This window comes from Vidua chalybeata, chromosome 5 (assembly GCF_026979565.1).
Source record: "Vidua chalybeata isolate OUT-0048 chromosome 5, bVidCha1 merged haplotype, whole genome shotgun sequence".
Lineage (NCBI taxonomy): Eukaryota > Metazoa > Chordata > Aves > Passeriformes > Viduidae > Vidua > Vidua chalybeata.
In genome coordinates this window covers 25,588,816-25,611,175 of record NC_071534.1, presented here as the reverse complement: position 1 = coordinate 25,611,175, position 22,360 = coordinate 25,588,816, and the positions used below count along the sequence as shown (strand labels likewise).

The 22,360-nt window shown below is 36.6% G+C and overlaps 1 protein-coding gene across 2 annotated transcripts in view; it reads left to right on the top strand.

The window, feature by feature from the left end:
• The window catches only part of IPO8 (importin 8), a 47,259-nt gene that overhangs the window by 17,009 nt on the left and 7,890 nt on the right, over positions 1-22,360 (top strand). For both annotated transcript variants that reach the window (XM_053943770.1, XM_053943772.1), the window contains exons 9-23: positions 594-728; positions 1,594-1,693; positions 3,344-3,420; positions 4,692-4,808; positions 7,059-7,148; positions 7,801-7,966; positions 8,519-8,679; positions 9,129-9,254; positions 9,887-9,953; positions 10,598-10,723; positions 11,186-11,283; positions 12,308-12,403; positions 13,797-14,017; positions 20,444-20,649; positions 22,071-22,307. In XM_053943770.1, coding sequence (XP_053799745.1) covers positions 594-728; positions 1,594-1,693; positions 3,344-3,420; positions 4,692-4,808; positions 7,059-7,148; positions 7,801-7,966; positions 8,519-8,679; positions 9,129-9,254; positions 9,887-9,953; positions 10,598-10,723; positions 11,186-11,283; positions 12,308-12,403; positions 13,797-14,017; positions 20,444-20,649; positions 22,071-22,307 — 2,023 coding nt within the window. The remainder of the gene's footprint in view (positions 1-593; positions 729-1,593; positions 1,694-3,343; positions 3,421-4,691; positions 4,809-7,058; positions 7,149-7,800; positions 7,967-8,518; positions 8,680-9,128; positions 9,255-9,886; positions 9,954-10,597; positions 10,724-11,185; positions 11,284-12,307; positions 12,404-13,796; positions 14,018-20,443; positions 20,650-22,070; positions 22,308-22,360) is intronic.

Genomic DNA, 22,360 nt, shown 5'->3' with positions numbered 1-22,360 from the left:
TTGTGTGGTAGAGTTTGTAATAGCATGCCAGGTGATACTATCTGATGGCTACAATAGGTAATTGAAGTTAAGGGTTTTGCAGCTGTTCTGATTCAGAGGCTTAGGTGAACCTATTTTTCTTTCCTAGTTTAGTATTTCTATTCTCTTCACTGTTCTTCCAAAGTAATTTGTCTTCTTTAGGGACCTGTCATTAAATATGAATGCAGGCACCACTTAGCAGGTATAGAAGCCACCAGTTTGAAAATCTCACTGTGCCTTTTTCTTACCTATTCCAAATTTTGCTGAGGCCTCTGTAAACTGTGACCCTCTCACTACTGACGTATATCTTTGGTTTATAATCACAAGCGATCACATCGTAGGGCTAGTAGTAAAGGTGGACGTCTGCACAAATGTCTGCAGGATTAGAACCTTGATATTAAAATTATTTATGATTTTTGGATCAAAGGCGTTATAATGATTTCTAATGCTAAAATATCTGCTGTAAAACTACTTTATCTCTTCATGTATATTCACTGAGGAAGTGCACTGTATGTTTATGCATGAGGCAGAATTTTCAGTCTTCATTTAAAAATACCAATTTGTCACTTCTTTAGGTTCTCTTAAGAATCTTAGACCAGTACAGGCAAAAAGACTATGTTGCACCACGTGTTCTTCAGCAAACATTGAATTATCTGAACCAAGGGGTGATTCACTCTATAACATGGAAGCAAATGAAGCCACACATACAGGTCAGTGCTTAAAACCCAGTCATAAACAATGCATGTCATCAGAGGGATTAAAAAGCACCCCCAGTACCCCAAGTTTTCTGTTTTTAAAGAAGGTTTCTTGAATCATTCAGCAATTGATCTGGAAAATAAAATAGCATTTCTACACAAATGTGGTTGTGTTTTGCAATATGTGACTGCCTTTTATTGTAGATAATGTTAACTCAATCAAAGATTCTGTTCCATAAGTTCTTCATTTGAATTTTTACAGTCTGCTAGAAAGTCATAGTGTTCTGGCTTTTATTAGATACCGGTGTTCAGAATTGTCATAGATTTTTGATTGTAGTGCAAAGATAGTGCACAAAGAGAACATTCATCTAAGAGGAGCTAAACCCTCTTCTAAAGACATGTCTTATAAGTGAATTAAAGAACAAATGAAAAGTGATCTTCCTGCTCTTTTATTTTTTCATATTATAAGATCCCCTTTGCAGTTAGTTAATTCCATGACTTTTAAGGGGAAGGACTGTGAAATCCATTCTCATGTTAAGTGTTGCATTAGTGAGATCCTTCTGCAGAATGCATTATTCTGCTGTGTATGGACAATGTCCTGAAGTGTATTTTGTGCATGGTCATGTAATATTATAAAGATAGATTGTATAATTACTGCTGCTGTCTAGGACTGTTTCAAAAAGGAAAGTACCTATAATACTGTGAATTTGTTTCTGGTAGACAAAATAAACGTGTGCTGCTTAAAGGAATGTAACTCTCCGGAAAAATAAGTCTAATAAATTAGTGCATGGAGGAGGGCAGCTGTACTGTAATTTAATTTTATGTTTAATGGAATTTAATTTTATGTGTACTTATGTGTATTTGGCTTTTCTAAAATTAGACTATAACAGAAGAGGTGATATTCTCTTTGATGTGCTACAAAGATGAGGATGAGGAGCTCTGGCAAGAGGATCCATATGAATATATCCGCATGAAATTTGGTAATTTGGCTTTATTTTTTGCTTTCATCATAACTGTACCCTGTAGTTCCAGTGATCAGCCTGGCCACTGTAATGTCTCTTCACCTGAACAATGGGAAGAAAAAAACTTTTTTCTTAAATCTCACCAATCTGTAGTTAAAACCAGGTGGCAGATCAGGTGAGTTTGGGCCATTTGGCTGGTAGCTTTGATCTAAATGATTCTCTCAGAGCTTTTTTCTACTTCACACATGTTCAGAGCAGCCCAGACAGACTGACTTGCGCCCTTGTTAGTGCCTGTTTCAGAATCCTGACTTGCAGATGTGCCAGCTGTTTGCAGGTTCCTGCAGCTCTCACTTTGACCAGAAGAGGCCTGACTTACTCTTTCCCTGTTGAAAACTGTCAACGCCTTCAGCGTTCTTCTGCCACTTATTACTGCTCAATTGTAAGATAATTAGATATATATATTCTTTCAAAAGACACAGTGCAAAATCTTGGGAATAACACATAGGGCCATATTATGAATAATTACATTTATGAGAAGAGTCATGTCATTGAAAAGGAGAAAGGTACTTTAAAAGTACAGCAATTTTAGCTGGAAAATTCCTGTGAGCCAGGCACCACAGAGATAAATATGTAGCATTTGGGAAATTTTAATTAGTTGATTTGGGGTTAGTGTATGTGAAAACAGAATTTAAATATTCATAGAATAATTTAAAAGCTTGGAGAGTTGTTATGCAACAAATTAATTACAATATAGTGTAGATCACTAGGGTATAACTACATCCTTGATTTTTGGTATGTGAATTCAGTTCTTTCTGTATAAGTAGTGAATCTTATTTTTATGTGTAGCTGAGGCAGTTAAATACAGATTCAGATTGTATCGTGGAAGGTAAAAAACCACTCAAAGTACATAACACTCATGTATCAATGTACATTAAATGGAATTTTTTTTGAGACACTTTTTCGTTTGGAACAAGAATTCCAGTGGTCTGGTAGTATTTCCTAATGATGTTTTATCATAACGTTTTTGGGAAAAGTTGGTGTGTAATTTGAGCCACATTTTAAGATAGCACTTTGAGATCTTTTAGTTTGATTCAATTTGTGTGAGGATGTTTGGATTAGAACATGTTTGCAGCAGAGAGCTTTTTTTTTCAAGATATAAATTATATTTTCAGTATAAACATTGGAGATTTAGTTACAATAAATGAATCTAAAAAACTTGACCTTTCAGCAGCTATAAAACTACTCCAGATCTAAGTAGATTTTATGTACAAAAAGTTTCCCATGAGGTTTTAATAAAGTAAAAAATGTGTACATGTGGTATACAGATGGTACTGGAGTGTATTGTTGTTCTTCTTATAGGGGTTTTAATTAAAAAAAGAGACAGGATTTTTCATCCCTTGTATATGGTCTCAAAAGAGCTAATGAATAAATAGTATATTCTTAATTAAGGGAATGAAGAGTGACAGTGGATTTGGAAGGCAAGAAGTAAGGTGTGTGACATAAACTTGGGTCTGACTCTTTAACCAGGAAGTGAAGACAATCATGTCAGTAATTTTGAGGTTATATATTCATTCAGATTTTGTGATACCCCAAAACCAAGATGGTTTATAAAAATTATATTAGTCAGAAAATAAATTTTTATTACGCTTTTTTCTCACCATTTTTTAGATGTATTTGAGGACTATGCATCCACAACAACAGCAGCACAGAATCTCCTTTACACTGCTGCGAAGAAGAGAAAAGAGGTATGAAACCAGTGGCTTTTAATTATTTGAATTTTCCTTAATAATGTTATTTTACCCTTATATTTGAAGATGCTACAGGAAGCTATATTTTCTTGAAAAATATACTTGCTGCTACATAATCAAATGTTTCCTGGCTGAATGTGTCATTTTGGGGAGAGTTAAAATATGGTGTGTATAAATACTAAGTGGATTCTTCATGCAGGTGTAAAATGCATCTGCCAGATAAAAAATGGGTTGGAATAGATATATTGGAATAGATTTTCCCAGGTTTACAAACAGCCTCTGTCACAGCTGTTCTCAGCATCACAAACTGTAGCAGGAGGGAAAGTGGATCTGATCTTTATTAATTTTCACTGATGCTACTTAAAATCCTTCTTAACAGCAATGAAATTAGCAAGGACAAAGCCCATTCCATGTAGTTACTCTTTAAATTAGGACATAACTTTTCTGTAGATCTTTCTGTATTTACAGTGACCTGTGCAAAAATACCCAAGCAAGCCCTGGAAAGCCCAGTTGGCTAAAATGGCAAATGTTTTTCTAGGTTCCATTTTAACATCCAGTAATCATGGAACTCCATTTCCAGGTGGATTTTCAGAGGAGAACACAGTCTTTACATTAGGTGGAATAGGTGGAATACGATCTTTTTACTTTTTTATTGTCAAAACAGTTCTTGTCCACTGATCTTCTTTCTCATTGTCATAATTAGTACTTAGACCATCCCAGTGGCATGTTGGAAAAGGACATAATGGGTGTGGAAATCACGTTCAGCTGTTGGTTTTGCCAAGAAACTTTCCTAAGTCTAGTCAACTTCAGAAAATACTGTCAAAATCAATACATCATATAAAGTTTGAGATTTTAGTCCAAGCTCTCCTTGCAAATATATATATATTCTCATAGATATATGCACACACACATATGTATTTATATTTATGTGTGAGACAAGCCAGAAGAGAAAAAGTGGGCGAGGTGCTGTTTGAGCCTTTTGCCTTTTCATCGCTTCTTTTTATTTGCTTCAAGACAGTGACAAAAATACCTTACTTGCTATTAGTAATGAGAAATTTCATGGAGATTAATCTAATTTTGACCAGTTTGGCTGAAAAGTTGAAAATTCCAAAGTTTTACACTTTAACTATTGAAAGATGCTGCATTTAGTACCTCACATTGCTTTGGCCAAGACAAAATTTCTTCTTGAAAATGTCATATGATTTTTTTAAACAATGCTATTAAAATAACTTGACTAAAGAGGATTGTGTGTTTTCTGTCCTGCACAGGTATTACCAAAAATGATGGCATATTGCTACCAGATTCTGACAGAGCCAAACATTGATCCAAGGAAAAAAGATGGAGCTTTGCATGTTATAGGATCCCTAGCAGATATTTTACTGAAGGTAAGTGGTTAAAGAAATGAAAAAAGTTTGCAATTCTTGCTATCAGCTGTGATTTAAAATAAAATAGTCTTTCTTTATAAAGTATGATTAGCCCTTAGCCACATTTATAAAGTCTGTAGAGAGATTGCACTCTGATTGCAATCAGAATATGAGAGTCTGTTTATTTAAAAATATTAACATTCTTTCCTGGTTTTTATATCACAATTTTTATACACAAATCTTCCTTCTCACGTTTTTCCAAAGCTCTGTTTGTTTGTTACACAACGGTCCCTTGGTCCCTTCCTGCTTTACTAGTAAAATGAAAGTGTTAAGAAAGCAAACATGCATTCCATCAGCAACATTGCATATGATTCTTTATGAAATTCCCCAGCAGCCTGCACTGTTATGGGCTTATTCTGGTTCCAGGAAAAGGTTTACTTAATATGTTACAGGAATGTTCTGTCTAACTTTCCAACTTTTTCACTCTTCAGTAAGTGGCTTTAAGTCTTGTTTCATCTGCCAGTTGGGAGTTTTGAAAAAAGCTGGAAAGAACAAAGAGCCTTCCTCCATTTTTTTATAGACAGCATCTTCAGAATTTTGGGTACATTTCTGGATCTGAATGCAAACTTAATGCACTGTTGCTCTCTGATTGATATTGATTACAGTTTGCCTGGTGCTTTTGTAGATGGTAGAGTTCAAAATATGCCTTTGCTCCATCTCAAAAGTAATTGCCAAAACATCGCTTGTAGCATGCGAATGGTGATCTTGTGCTGGAGGCTTCTTTTAAAAACTGATTTACTATATTTTATTTGAATTGTCTCACTGTGCAGGACGTGTCTTCATATCACGAGCAACATCTTACCAACATTTGCCATCTGTTTTTTTGCAATCTATTTTCTGATCTTAAATCCTGAAACATCAGTAACTTTTGCAGAATTTTTGTAGATTATTTTGGATTGTAAATGCCCTTCCTCATGCAGGAGTATAACAGTAAATGAGGATGACATCGTTTGTGTTGTGAGGAGACTTTCATATTAACATATTTATCTCTGTCCTGTGGGGGAAAAGAGATTTATTCCAGTGTTCTGTTTCAATTTGAAATTTTCAATCCTGAAATGTGAATTTGTATTGTACTTTATGAAAGAGTAATAGCCCCAAACACTGCAGACCCCTTAAAAATTTGGATTTCTTGTGTTTGGAATTTGACACATTGAAACATTCCATCAGCTGTTTCTATATCAAATCCTGGATTTGTAAATGCTTTCTGGCTTTTGAGCTGACTGAGATATTGTGTCTAAGGAGCTCATAGACACAATGGCCCTGCCTGAGCCACCTGGCTCCCCACAGCACCTCCAGTTCAGTTCCTACAAACTTCTGGCCAGTGTGCACAAAGGGCAGTATTTTGCTTTCTCTCTGTTTTTTCTCTGCTCAGTCCTTCATCCAGCTCTGTGAAGGCTGGGGAATGAGTGTGGGAAAAAAGCTGTGTGCACTGGTGAAATAAAGTGTGATCATCTAAGATACATGTTGTATTGAGTGTCCCATTTCACCCTCTTCTGTCTTAGCCACTGAATCATTCCTTTGGATGGTAACAGCATCCCTAGCATGTATCTTTTCTATTAATCTGGGGCTATAAGAAAAGTCTCAAATCTCCATTCTGGTTCTAGCTTCCTGTGAGTATCTTGGGATTTTATAAGGTTGGAATAATGAAGAATAACTCTCATCCAGTATCCTTCTCCAGCTAAGAAAATTTCTGTCACAAAGGAATTATCTTTATCCATTAATAAACATGAAATAAGATGGGATTTGTTGCTGTAGTGTCCAAAACACTAAGTTTTGATACTTTGAGTAATAGTAGTTCATTTGAAACTCAGATGTGTTCCATACTACACTCATTTATCTTCAGGTATATATGTACTCCTTTGTAGGAAGAATGGAATTACTAGGTTATGGATCCTTGTTCATTTTTAAGAAAAATCAGCTGGTACTAATTGCCTTAAATAACATGAAAATTCCAGTTTACATGCTGTAATGAATAATGCCAAGTAGAATATTATATGTGTATTTCTTTCACTTAACTGGTTTTGAACTTGCTGTGCTTTTGAGTTGGTTCTATTCAAGATAAGGGATCCAGTTCTCTTTGTGAGAGGATACCTTTATTATATAAACAAATTATTGTATTTCCCATGGTTGATATTTGAAATGCATTATGGGCTAGAAAGAAGTAAGGAAAAATGAATGGTCTCCAAAATTAATTTTTCCTTACTCCAACAGAAGAGTGTCTTCAAGGATCAAATGGAGCTGATGTTACAGAATCACGTGTTTCCCTTGTTCATGTCTAACCTGGGATACCTCAGAGCTCGAGTAAGTTCACCTGTTACATCAACTCCAGTATTTGCCATGGTTGCTTCCTTTGCAGTTTGATTTCATTCTGCATGTCACTGAAAGAAATTAGGTAAATACATAGTAAAATTTAAAATAACATTATTGTGCTGTATTTTTTCATAATTTTGATTTTAAAAATGATTTTTCAGTTAAAGGAATTGATTGAGGGTCTGTGTTATCTTAATGCTCACCTCTTCAATCAAATTTAAGAATTTGAGCGGCAATTGTGGCCATTTTTCATTAGCGGAGGTGGCTGTGAAGAATAGGCAGGCTTTCCACAAGTAGGTAATGTCAATTTGAGTGTTGCTTGCAGAAAATCCCCAAGTGCCAATATCAGTCATGGACAAACAATTTTCAGTGTTTTTTTCTGATTTGATTTCCCCCAGAAGGACCAAAGCTATGAATCCAAATTATGTGCACACTGAATCTATTGGAATTTGGGAACATCTAATAAAGAACTTGAGCTTGAGTGCAATACCAGTGTTATATTTAATGAAAGAATACACCATAATTAAGTGGGGAAAAGAAAAGCAATGCATACAAACAGGGAGATAGTTAGCATTGGTTTTGGCTCCGTTAAAAATCTTAAAATTGCCCTAGTCCCTAACTTGCTTCTCTTTTTGCCTTGCAGTCCTGTTGGGTACTTCATTCATTCAGTGCTTTGAAATTTCACAATGAGCTAAACTTGAGGAATGCAGTAGAGCTTGCAAAGAAGAGCCTGATTGATGATAAGGAGATGCCTGTCAAAGTAGAAGCAGCCATAGCCCTTCAGACCTTAATAAGCAACCAAGAACAAGGTATGTGACAGTGATTTATCAGCTGTATACACTGATCTATTGATTTTTTGTCAAGACAAGGAGGTTGGTGCAGATTTATCTAAACATTTCTGTCATTTGAAGACACAGATTTCAGAATATTTTATCATGTTTAGACAAATTCACTTGCTCATTACATCCCAGAATTCTGACTTCAAGTTTTTATGGCACAAAAGAAGTTAGAATCAGCATGTTTGTTTTAATAAAGTAAATAGCACCCATCTTTGTTTTTTTTTAAGTGAAGTTAAGCAGTGTATATGTTTAAAAATGAACACTGTTTTGTATATGAGAGCAAGTGTTCCCTCAAAACTGGATTTTAGCTGTAGGTGGCATTTCAATATTGTACTATTTACTCTGTCTACTAGTTATGGACTGTAAAATTGCCTTGGGTATGTTTTTTGGCTTTTTTATTTCTTTAGTGAATTCAAATTTTAAAAACTTATTTTGTTCAAGAGTAGTCAGCTACCTGGCAGTTTGGAGATGCTGTATATTTGTGTTTATAGTTGATTTCACCTTGTTTCTATTATCTTTTAGCCAAGGAATATGTGAAGCCTTATGTAAGACCAGTGATGCAGGAGCTCCTGCACATTGTCAGGGAGACAGAAAACGATGATCTCACGAATGTAATCCAGAAGATGATCTATGAGTACAGCCAGGAAGTCGCTACTATTGCTGTGGACATGACTCAACACCTGGTGAGAGGAGTAGTAAATTACCACTCCAGTCAGAAGCACATGCCTAGTTTGGAGAACATTTCATGAACTCTGCTTGAAGTACATGCTGTTTACAATAATCCTTGTAAGAGCCTGCCTGTAGTATTTGCAGTATTTTTGGGTTTTTTTCTGTATGAAGCATCTTTAAAACCTATAGATTTTTCAAAGGCACTGATTTGTGTCACTGGTTTTAATGAACCACGGTCTAACTGTTTAGCATTTCAAATGACTTAACGTAGACTTCTGAAAAAAAATACAGGAGATTTTAATTTGCTATGTTCCCCTTTCAAAAGCAGCAAGCATATTTTTCAGTGCTGACAGCTCTTAGAGATAAGGCATTGCTGCTGCTGCATTAACTGCCTTGGTTTTGAATGACAAATTAGAAACACGGGTTTGGTCTTGAACGTCAAGTTGGTTGGTTTTGTTCACAGGCTGAAATATTTGGTAAAGTACTTCAGAGTGAGGAATATGAGGAAGTAGAGGACAAAACGGTTATGGCCATGGGCATCTTGCACACAATTGACACAATCCTGACAGTTGTGGAAGATCACAAGGAGGTGAGGTTTTCCTTGGTACTTTCCTCCTTTCATTCATGACAAGAAGCAAGTGTTGCATCACTTGGCATGAACGTGCATTTACTGCAGTGGGATGCTAGCGAGCCATCTCTGACAGATTTGAATCTAAAGCCCAGTTTACTTTTGTGATTTATTAATTGTTTAGCTTTCAGCTTCAAGGGAATTTATGTCCCAAGGGTAAATTCTTAGCCCTTACTTGGTAAACACTTCATTGGAATGTGCTAGTTTTGGTTGGGGTAGAGTTAGTTTTCTTCACAGTGGCTAGTTGTATTACAGAGTGTTAAAGTAGAATTTAAAAATAAATATTTTGCATAAGCCTAGTTTTTTACAATGATTATTCATATCTTTAGTTTACCCAGAAATATCTTGGATAGAATTCCTAAGAATTGGTCTCCTAGTTGTGGTGCAATGTATGCCCACAAATCAGGGTAAAGAGGTTCTTTCTGCATCAGGGAGACCTTATTTCATAATATTATGATTGTTAATGAAGCATTTACAAAATGATAAAATCCTTTTTGATTTGAAGAACTTCTCAAACTGAATTAGTCAAATGCATTTATTTGATTGCTGTATTTCTAATTTTTTTAATAAACTGCTTTATGTTTTTATTTCAGATCACTCAACAGCTTGAGAGCATTTGTTTACAGATCATTGGCCTTGTTTTGCAGAAACACGTTATAGGTATGTTTTAGAGATATGTAAAAGCATGTAAATTAATTATTGTTATCTTCCAGAAAAGAATTTCATCTTTTTGTGTGTGTTTCTTTAAAGAAAAAGTCATTACTTTACCTCTGCAATTTGTTTCTCCTGATCTACACTTGTACATTAGTCTGATTGGCTATTGTGTTTTGGAGGTCAAAAGCTGAAGATGCTGTTCTGATTCTAATTCTGGCTAATTGTGTTAAAGGACAATGTCTACAATTACATTAGTCTCTTACAGACATGGTCTGAAATTAAATTAATGCTTTATCAGTATGCTGCATTAAAAGTTACAGTTTTATGATAAGGCCTAGCAGAAAATGCAAAGGCTGAGAAAAAAATGTATTTTTCAGTAAATCAATTAGAAGCATTGTCTTTAATGTGCTGCTGATGTATTTTTTGATATGTATTTATAGTGGAAAACTATGCATATCATTGTAACTATAGCCAACACAAGGCCTATCTGAAAGAGTCTTTTACTATTTGTTTTATTTTTCTATGTATGATTTAGTTTCTAATTGCTGTCTTCTAGTTGTTACATGACTCACAACTCAGTTTCAGATTTCAAGGTATTTGCAAGTTAAATTTATTTTGTAAAGCACCCTGCTTCAAATTGTCTTTTGCAGAGTTTTATGAAGAAATTCTGTCCTTGGCCTTCAGCTTAACGTGCCAGATGATTTCACCTCAGATGTGGCAGCTTTTAGGTGTTCTGTATGAGGTTTTCCAGCAGGATTGCTTTGAATACTTTGCAGGTAAAGTCACTTCTGTTCTAGTGATGTTTTTACTGTTTGAGAATTCATCTCTAAAACCCACCCTGATAAGGGTTGCTTCCATGTAGTGTCTTGGTTTAAAATGATCATGTATTTGAGTCATGCCCTGCCCGTCTGTTTAGTGTGGGAGTTTAAACAAGAGATATTTAAGTAGGAGAAGCGTGTTCAAATCTGTCAGTGTGATCAGTTGTTGTAGGGGTCCTGAACTCAAAGAGAGTTGAATATTCAACGCTAATTTGAAACTACAAGTTGATTAATTAAAATGTAATCCTTCTCTAGTTCTACAAATGCACCCTGCATAGTGCATTTTATGAAGAATTCTTCCAGAAAAGACTTCCACAGAGTTTGAATAAGAATATAAGCTAATGAATTCCCCTTTAGGACTACCTCTGTGGTTAGCACTTTTTGTAACTTTTTTTCTCTTTTGCTCTCCCTGTTCTGCAGACATGATGCCTCTCTTGCATAATTATGTGACCATTGACACTGATACTTTACTGTCTAACCCAAAGCATTTAGAAATCATTTACTCTATGTGTAAAAAGGTAAGGCTGCTGATTCTTACTGTTGTGCTTATCACTGGTACATAACAATTAGGCCACATGTTAGTGGCCTGAACATGCCGCATGGTGGCCAAGCATTTCAGAACTAAGTGAATTTTGGTCTTGACTCAGTTCTGAGCGCATGCAGCACCTTCACACTTTTTAAGTGACATGCTTTAAGAAAATAGCAAAAAGCTGTGTGGGAGAAAGTTGCTGTTCGTCTTGACTCTCTTCCATGGAGAGCTATTTTGGTAGGTAGGGCATTAATGAAGCCTTATTTCCTTGGGTTGTGTATCTTGCAGTTGGACTCTTTGGTTGTCAGCTAAGGTGCAAACTCATTTGAAGTTCTTCCTACATTTATCTTGTTTCTTTTTCAGGCTGAGTCTCTCATGTATAATAAAGTAGGAGATGATGCTGTAGTCCTCCTCTGATTTAGGGCATTAGAGAGTGTTAGGCATCTAGCTACCTGCTTAGTTTTAAGAAACTGAGAGTATTTGAATGTGAAAATGTTGCCTCTTTTGTCAGGTTTGATTGACAGTGACCATGGGGTTAGAATGTACTGAGATGAAGCACTCAGTTTCATACTCGTATGTATGTGCCTAAACACAGAATGATTGCATACATCTTGTTCTTAATCAGAAACTACCCTAGACATAGCACTTCACTTTGCTGTGCTGTTAATCTGCCAGTGATTATTAGAATTGAAGTGAAAAAATGGAAACACAGTGTGGAAAACATCAGTGATTCTTCTAAGTGACATTTCTTTCAAAAAAAGGGAAAGTGCGAACATATAAAGAATATAACTCTTTAAGAACTACAGCAGTTTCTTCTAGTTTTTAAAATTCACCGTTAGCCACTTACCCTTGTTTATGTCCTGTAGAAACGTGTCTTAATTCCTCACAAAATTTAATATGAATACATATTTATATGCTGTGTAGAGATTTTTGGGTGTATGCAGGTACAGGAGCACTTGCTTTCAGTGTTGTCAGTGACTACTGATAAATTAAATTGTTACTCTGATTGTTAGGTACTGACAGGAGATGCAGGAGAAGATGCAGAGTGCCATGCAGCCAAACTCCTAGAAGTGATTGTTCTTCAGTGCAAAGGACGGGGTATTGACCAGGTGAAACATATTGAACAGGTTTTCTCTTTTATTGCTTTCTAATGATCCATGACTCCTGAGAGAAACAGCTGCAATTAGAGAATTTGAGGGAAATGTACAGTGGGAGGAAAACAGAAGTAAATGAACTCAGGAAAGTTCGTAAGGTTGGGGTTTTTTGATTTTGAGACAAGATGTTAGTGGGCCACAAAATGGATATGGACTGAATTATAAGGATATATAGTATGTTGTGCTTTCTCTTAATAGAATTTCCCTTTTGATGCAAAACACATAGTTAAAACTACTGTGGCTGAGAGGTTAACTGTACATGTCCAACTACTGTTGTTTCTCCAAGCTCCAACTTCTTGATGTTTTAAATTATTAAGTGCATTTGGAAATGCAGATTTTTTAGCATGGCTTGATTGTGATTGCAGGGAGAAACATAATCACAAATTTCCAGAGTTTCTTAGAACATCTTTTTAGAAAGTAGTCTTTTTCCTATTAAGGGCCAAAATCTGGACTCATGTAATGAGCCTAAATTACCTTGAGGTATCATGTTTGGTGTTGCTACAGTGCAATTCATGGATTTCAGTGATAAATTTTCAGTTAATTTCACTGAAAGTGATATAACTTTACTAGTGTAAATCTTAAATAATTGAAGATAAAAATGTTCTCTGAAACATTTGATTTTTTAAAGGAAATCTGGAAGCCTTTAAAGTGACTTCAATGTATTTGCATTGAAATACATACGTGGTGGAAGGCTTAATTGAGCTGTACAACTCTGTGAATTAAAATGGTTGCACACTGAGCTGAAACTCATAAACTAAAGCTTTTGTAATGCTTCCCAAATTTTTGTAAAGTATAAATTTGTACATTGAAAAATATATGTGTTTAGAAGATGTTTATTTCATTGTTTAGAATTTTGTGTGTATTTGCTTTTATCTGAATAAACACATTTTAAACTTTCATAAAAAATTTAACATCACTTTACATTTATTAGGAAAAACTTCTAACTATGTTACAAATTTTGGTAGTTTAATTTTTAATGCCTGTTAGTTTTGAAATTGTTTAGTATCTTTCTTCAAATATGCGAATGTCTGAGTTTTTTTCTAAATCTTTTCTGCATGCTAGAACAAATTCCACCAAATGGCCTCAAATATTCTCCCCTGTGCTCAGAATAACTCTGCAATTTTTAGCTCAGAGAAGAGCTGTTTTGGGTAAGATTTATAAGCGTGTGATCAGAGGCTAGAAAGAGAATAGAATGTGTTCCTTGGTTCTATACCTGAACTTCAGATAACTCAGGACATAATTCTGATAAAAGTATTACAAAATTTTGTATGATCTGGCAACACACTAATGACTCTTTTCTTTTTTTTTTTTTCCCTTTCCTTTTCTTCTTGTCTTCTTTTATGCCCAGTGTATTCCCCTCTTTGTGGAGGCTGTTCTGGAGCGCTTGACTCGAGGAGTTAAAACAAGTGAGCTCCGTACCATGTGTCTTCAAGTTGCCATAGCTGCACTCTACTACAATCCTGACCTACTTTTGCACACCTTGGAGAACATCAGATTTCCACACAATCCTGAGCCCATCACTGCACAGTTCATAAACCAGTGGATGAATGACACAGACTGTTTTTTTGGGCAAGTACTGAGAGTTTGGTTTTTTTTGGTGGTGTTTTTTTTTTTTTACAGTGTTCAGTATTGACCAGCTGGTTTTCAACAATGTGAGAAACTATGATCATTCTTGAAAACTTTTAAAAGTTTAGTAAGGGATAAAAGGGACAATATCCAGCACTGGGGTCCTTGGCAATCTGCCAAACGCACACTGTTAGCTTAAAACAATGTTCTCTATATACCGTTAAGTTACAGGGGGTACATGCATATTCATAAGAGTTTATACATATTCAGACATTCCTGTGAGTTTACAAGTTCTAGGAACTCTTTCGCTTGGTTTTAACCTTTGACTTGTCTGCATGCCATCTTGCAGATTAAATCAATATATTTCTTCTTGAGGCTCCATTCTGTTGTTTTGACACTTCTTAATAATTGGAGAGTCAGTAGTAAGTTTTTTTCTCTTGGTGTCCTGGTTCTTGTCACTGTTATCATTCATATAAGATGGTCCACAAATGTGAGAAACAACCTAGCTATTTCACACCATTATCTGGGCTAGTTACACAAATAAAAGCATTTTAATACATTACTCAGTTTTTATTTTAAATATTATGCTAAGCCCTAAGATATAATACATATTTATCACACTATTATTTATATAAGCTATATCGTACATACATAAACTGACAGGTTATATTATACCAAAAAGCAGTTAAAAGGAATTACAAATTGTATTATATCAGAATCTTTGTGATCAATTAGCTTGCAAAAGCTAATACATAGATGCAAAAGCCAGTAACTATATTTATCATTTATAACAAACAACATGTTAACTTTTTATCTGAAACACTGTGTACATACTTTCTGTTCTGTATTTTTTGTAAGTTATTTTTAACTGCTCCATTTGATTTAAAAAAAACATTACTCTCTGCAGTGAACCCCACTTCTGATTTTAGATGAATTTTCACAATCAATTTGCATATTTATCATTGTGCCATTGACTTCTTAGCATACTGCTGAATGTAAACATCACTGTGACCTCCTTTGAATGTGTGTGTGCAGCACTGGTGTGCACTCAGGCAGGAGCTGAGCATTTGTAAAGTTACTGAAGGGGAGCCTGTCATCACCTAGCAAAGCATGCACTTGATGCTGAGCAGAGGTGAAGGCCAGTGCTTGCCTCTCAGCTGAGATGTTGTTTCTTAACTGTTAGATTCAAGTCCACTTAAGGGCAAAGCAGACAGACCTAGTTAACAGCTACCTCTCACCTTCCTGCTCAAGTTTTGTTTTGTTACTGGAGGCTGACATCTGCCTGCAGGTGTATGGATAGGCTTAGATGGATGTCTTCCTTAAGTTGTTTCTTCCACACCTTGTGGTAATATTATTGTTGATTGCTAAATTATTCTTATATCTACCAACTTCAGAAAAGGGCAAGACATTTTAGGATTTCTGCATACCAATTTTCTTTTATGGCTGAAGCAAAGTTCTTGAGCTTCATCTCTTTGTGCTTTCATTTTTTTCTGCTACATATCACATGCTGAGCAAATACAGAGACTGTAGAAAAGAAGCTATTCCTTACAGATGGTAAACTGAAAGAGATCTACAGCCTGAAACAGTTAATCCTGGAGCATTCAGTGAGAAACTAGTCAGATTCAGAGAGGAAAAATGTTGAGGGTCTGACTAGGCTCCAATCTCAAATAGTACTGTGAGCTACAGCCTAATTTTCAGTTCTCCTGTGTTGCTCTGCAGAAGGCATCAGCTACTGAAACTACTGTTCAAATAAACTTTGGAGCTGAGACAAAGGTTAACAAAGCCTGTGAAAATGAAAAGTTAAACACGCGGTTGTCATGCCCATCATCCTGCCCAGACTGCACTTGAATGGCAGCAGAGGATTAAAAATCTCTCTTTGATCTGCTGCTACCAGCAGAGAAATTATTATCTGTAATATTGCTTAAATCTACAAGTCACTCTTCCTTCTGTCTCCTCACTTTGTGGCTTCCAGGTGTAGGGTAGGGCTTTTGTTGTAGTACTGCTAGTGAGGCACTGTGATGTGCTGTAAGGGACTTCCTCCCTTTCCCTCAGGAGAGCAATGCTTCTAGCAGACAGTTTGTTTTCTTAGGAGTATTAAAGCAGCCCAAGATTCAGAGGTCTAACTGAACAGGAAAAGACAGAAGTACAAAAAGATTTGGTGTTCTTGGAACCCTTTCTTGGGTCCCCCCCCAACAAGTTTATGTTAGAGAGCAGTGGGCACTCTTATTTGTACAGTCCTTTCTCTCATCAGCTGCCATTTGCTATTGTGGTTTACACTTAGTTTGCTTTCGTGAGGCAGTTTTAGGCCCAGATTGAAATCATTTGGTAAACTCACAGATCCTAGAGAAACTGAACAGGATCAAAGTAGATACACTTCCAGATGTGAAGAACCAGGTGAATCTTGCTGATATTTCTTTGTCAGCCATGCAGGAAATCTGGAACGTGGTGGTGACAGTGGCTGTCCAAGATGCCTTGTCCACATAAATCTCAGACTCTTATGTGTGGACATTCCATCTCTGGAAGTGTTCAAGGTCAGGCTGGGTGGGGTTTTGGCCAGCCTGGTCTTCCTGGGCTGGAAGGTGTCCCTGCCCATGGCAGGGGAGTTGGAACTAGATGACCTTTAGGGTCTCTTCCAACCCAAACCATTCTATGTCTTTCTTCTTGTCCTGTGAAGTCTTAGTGCCCATAGATTGTGCTCTGCCAGCAGTAGGGTTGTGCATGGCTGCACATGCTCAGGCTGGAACCATTAGTGTTTGCCAAAAGAATGCATTATTTCTGGAGCAGCATGTATGAACACATGAGATGGAATCCATGGGAAAAATGCAAGCGAAAAGCAGTTATGGTAAGAAGTAGCTGTTCTTCCATGTTATTAAAACCATGGAAACTATTGAAAAAGTGTTACAAAGTTGGGATAATAAAAATTAGCCAGGCAGAAAGAACTCAGAACTCCTTGTAAGGCTGTGCATAAATTCAGTATGTCATAGTGGAAGTCGCATACCTGTGGTTGTGTGCTGATAGTGCGTATGTGCCACAGGATATTGTATGTATTTCTAAATGTTTTCTGCAATAACTTCACACTGGAAAGCTTTTTGCAGAAACATTTGCTCCTTACCACTTTCTAGCTTTTTACTGACAGCTGAGGTTTGGGTGAAACTTCTGCATGACTAATTCTTATACTAAAAATTCTTCTATGGTAACTAGGGTGAAAGGAAAATCTGACTTGCTTCAAAAAAGCCCTCAGTAAGTGATTTTGAGTTTTTTGAAGCTGAATAGGGTTAAATATTTGATAGGAGTTTGAGTAGTTAAAAATCCTAGGTTTCTCAGTTGTATATAAAAATCCCAGTCTTATGTTGGTTCCAGCTTTGCAACTAGAAGGAAATGGCAACTAGAAGGAAATTATTTGCAGTTTGTCCAGGAACTGGATTGATGTAATAGAAAGAAACTTCATTCCCACAGTAAAAGTAAAGGCTTAGCAATTTTTCCCTGAAATACTTTAGGCTTGGTTTAAAATACAAAAGATTTTAAAATCCTTTGTGCTGTATTAGAGGAATATGTGTTAGCAAGAAGAAGTCCTGCAGATTATGAGGACCACACACAGCTTCTTAAAGATAGAATTGGCTTGGAGTCATGCATTGCAGTGCTGTGTGTTGTGTGTTTAACGCTTCAGGCTTGATAAACCACTGAGGAATAAGCAGAGTCCCTGATTGTTAGGGAGGGCTATTGTGTGCTTCTGAGCAAATAAGTACAGGTCTCAAAGCACAGATTACTAAGGAGAATCATATCCAGGCTCCCTTGAGCAGATGGAAGGGTGCTGAAATAATGAGCCTTTTGATAGCGGTGGAATGGTCCTGAAGCCATTTTTGCTATTATGAAAATATGTAAGACTCCATTTTCCTTGTTCAGTCCTACAGGTCCTTAATACAGCTGGGGTATAGTAGAATACTGAACTTCAGGCAAGGCAGATGCTTTTCCTGCTGTTTGTCTCTGCTGGCAGGTGAAAGAAAAGTCTCCTTCTGGCTTAGGTTCACTAAAGATGAATGCCTGAATTCAATGCCTGAATTTCTGCTGTCCTGCAAGGCCTTCTAATAACGTGCATATTCTGAAGACTTGTTCATTCTTGCAACTTCTCTCTTTAGCAGCTTTAAAGTGGAGCATGACAAATATGCTGTGGGTTTTGGTCATTTGGGCTGCTTCCCAGTGATGACTCCCTTTCAAACAGCAGGGCTTCGTTCTTGTACTTTGATTTGATGTCCCAAAATGATAATTTAATATGAAGCTAAGCCATTCATTACAAAGATTTTTTTACATTTTACTGTTGCATTCTGCAATTTGCGCTGTGCAATGGTAGCTTTTTGAAATGTATAATAAAAAATAGTCCTAAGAATTGTTAGTTTACTCTGGTGCATGTGGCTGGAATTGGTAGTTTGTACATTTGGGTCTTGAAGAAATTTCATGGCTTCCCAGTGTCAAGATGCAGGATGGAAATCTTCTGCATAGATTACAGAGCTTTGGTCATAATTGGATGACTGCTGACAAAAAGAGGAGGTAGATAAAGTTTTTTTCCATTTGTGCTTGCACTAAGGATAACTCTCCAAATAACAGCTATCCTTCATTTATAGGTAGCATTATCTTTAGCTTGGCTTTTGGTCTGCAAAGTGTTGTCATGAGAGCGAACAGCTTGTTTTTAACGTGCAGGAGTAAGTCATTTCAGCTGAGAGGAGTAAGGGATTAATAGGGTTTTCCATGAAAGCAGACCTTGTTCCTCTATCTCAGTCTCCCTGGTTTGTATGCCCTCTTTTGTGACCCATTCCACCTGAAAAGAGAGGATTATAGTTACAGGAGCGCTGCATTCCTGCTCACGCTTTGGTGTGTTTTTCAACGTGTAACCAAGCAGCCAGACCCAGTGTGACAAAGTGTGTAATTTGATATGCTGGTTGGCTTTGTTGTTCTTGGAAGGTCTGCTGGGATCGTAATGTTCTGCATGGTCATATATAATTTATTTTTGTTGTTAGCTACTCTTGAGAATGAATCACTTCAGTAAATCCTAACAGGACTAACAACATGGGAGTTGTCATGAAATCCCTCCAGATCTCTAACCTTGTTTAAGCACATGTAACATTTAGAAAGCTGCAATATAGGATCACTTGTGTCACTTAAAGGATATAATAGTTCAGTAGCATGTTATATAGGAACTTAGGTAATGAAATGCTAAGCACTGAAAAGCTGTATTTCTGTAGTGATTCTTGAAGTGGTGGATTGAGCTGGTTGTCCCTCTGTTAGCTTTATTGCAGCCTGGTGTGCCCATCTTATTTCTTCTTTCTCAACATGTATTCCTTCATTCCAAAGTAAAACTGATTCAGTACTGGAAGTATCCCAGGAGTTTAGAGGATTGATATTTTCTGCCAGCTCTGGAGATTTGCTTGGTTTCTCTAGGTTTTGGTGGCACTACTTCTCTTGCAGAAGGCTTGCACAGAAGCTGTCAGCATCAAATTGAATAGTTCAAACGAAAAAGCTCCTCTCATGCCCATAATAGCAGAATAATGTAATGTTAGCTCCAAGTTAGCTCCATCTTCTTCAGTAAAGGAGAACCCAAGAGTATCTGCAGAGGCATTTAGATATTTTTTTTCCCCATCTTATTTGCAGAAATTCCTGTTTCTGGAAGTAAAAATCAATTCTTATGCTTAAGAGTATAGGTTCTTACCTATTTTCCCAACTGTGGTCCCATAAAAATTTTTCTGCTACTAATTCAATTAATTTCTTTTTCTTCAATTGTCTTCAGTTTGTTTTACTGGAGGTCTACTCATTTGTCAGTTCCCAGTTTGAGTATACTGCCAGTTAACTCTTGATAAGATAGATGGAATTATTTCCCTGCTTTCACCAGAGTTAGCAATGTGTCTCAAGTTAGCATTAGAAATTGTATATTGAAATATGTATAAGACAGCCATTCTGATGGACTTCTCGTAATTTAATTTCAGCTATCCCTGGAGCATTCCATAAATGCACCCTGCGATTCAATGCATTTCCGCTTATCACTAATAGTTTTTGTCAATTTTCATCCCTGAAACAGTACTGCTATCAAAGCCAAGGCAAATTAATTTTCCATCCTATTTAATAATGATAATCTGTATCAAATGCTTTATTAAAGATAAGATAGTCTACATAATTATTAAGCAGTATTTATTTAGCATTACAAATTTTGCATTTGCTCCAGGAGTTTGACCAGTGCTAAAAAGATATTTAATTGTTCTTGGACGAGTACTTTCCAATGGGAAACTTGCATTCAGAACAAAGAAAACAGTTTGTGTAGGATCTTTGAACATAGCCTCTGAGACATTGTTTTCTGACATGTCAAACACCAGGATTTTAATGTTCTCTCTATATCCTTGCAGTGAAAATCTGGTTTTATCTAACAATTGTGTCTTGTTTCAGACTTCATGACAGAAAGATGTGTATAATAGGATTGAGCATCCTAATGGAATTGCAGAACCGACCACCTGCAGTGGATGCTGTGGCTGCCCAGATTGTTCCTTCAATCCTCCTCCTCTTCTTGGGCTTAAAACAAGTTTGCGCCTCACGAGAGCTCACAGAACATGAGGATCAAGCTAAAGATGACAAACACTTTGCAGAAGATAATGGTAAAATCTCCCCTTTTCACATTGTGGATTTTGTCTGGATTTAATTTAAAGGGGGTAAGAAATTGCAGTTTGTTTTTAAGACTCATTAGTCTGCTGAAAATAGCTTGGCTTACTGGGTGCTTGAAATACCATCTTAAGAGTTGATTTTTTCTCCCAAAGTGTAATCAAAATGTTTCAAGGTGTAACAGCTAACATTTTGTGAAAGGGTAGTATTGGTTCAAGAGTAACTTGCAGGTCTGCTCTTCTGAGTTGTGAATATGCCTTGTCTTCTCACGTAGGCAGCAGGAGTTTGCCAGGACTCCACTAGCTATATTCTTACTTTCTGGAAAGAAGCTGTTTCACTACCCAGCTGTTTGAAAGACCTTTTTGATTGAATTTTGAAGGAGATCCTGGCAGGTCTTCTTTGTCCAAATGGAAAGTTGTTTGCAGAGTGGGGTTTGAGACAGCTGAGGTTCCTTGAGCACACAGGCCTCTAACCTCTGTGTCTGCCAGAAGAGAAAAAACATCAAAGAATGCCTTACAGAGGGAATTGTGAGGAGGGAATTCTCCACAGCATTGCAGGCATATGTGTTTGACAAGGAGTGGATGTTTTGAAGTCTGAAAATTAGATTGGATGTAAGCAGATTATGTAATCCACTCACATTTCACCCATGATTGTTCTGTAATGGAATCACAGTATTCTTCTCAATACATAGGAATACAGTATGGAAACAGCACAGGAATGTTCAGATCTCTGTCCTGTGATTCAGTCCCTGCTTATTGCATCTATAGTCATCATTATTCTTTCTAAACTGTTAACACAGGAAGAGCTGCAGGTTTGGAAATGAAGATTTGGTTTTTTAAAATCTTGATTATAAGCCAGAAATACCTTTCCTTAAGTAAGAAAAAGCAGTATTTAGAATTGCAGGTTGTAGTTGCATTTAATTCAGGGGATCATAGTTTCATAAGCGGAATGGAAGGTAACACCAACTTAATGTGTTGGTTTAAGTTGTTCAAATAAGGCAACACTCAAGAAGAGAAGGCAGACGGTCTACAGATGAATTTCTCATGGCTTTATGTACATTTTTGAATTCTGTGCAAGTCTCTGTAATTTAAAAAGCAGAGTGATGGACCATTTAATGGAAGACATTTCCTCAAAAATTTTGGACCCTGTAGTTGCACAATGACTGCATAAATGAAAGAAGAAAAAAGATGGCAGTTTCACATTCCTCAGGTCTGCGTAGAAACAAGTTTAACTGATCTTGAATGTAGGAAATGTTTTAACATTTAACATAAGACTTCTAAGATTTTGGGGAAGGGGTATTAACAGATGGTCCCCTTTCCAACCAAAACCTAGATTTACTAATTGTTTTTAATTCATCAGTCATTGTTTCCTTATAGTTTTAAACTTTGTTTTACAAAACATATCAATGCTTTTGCAGAAGAGATACCGAGCGATGAGGATGAGACAAATGAAGTGAGCCAGGCAATGCAAGAGAATCATGGTGGAGGAGGAGGTGGCAGTGCTGGAGGTGGAGAGGAAGAGGATGAAGATGATGATGATGATGACGACTGGGATGAAGATGTGTTGGAGGAGACTGCTCTTGAAGGCTTCAGCACACCTCTTGACCTTGAAAATGGTGTTGATGAATACCAGTTTTTTACACAAGCACTTCTGAGTATGTGTTTGCTGCTTGGCAGAATGATATAACATGGTGAAATAATTTGGAGA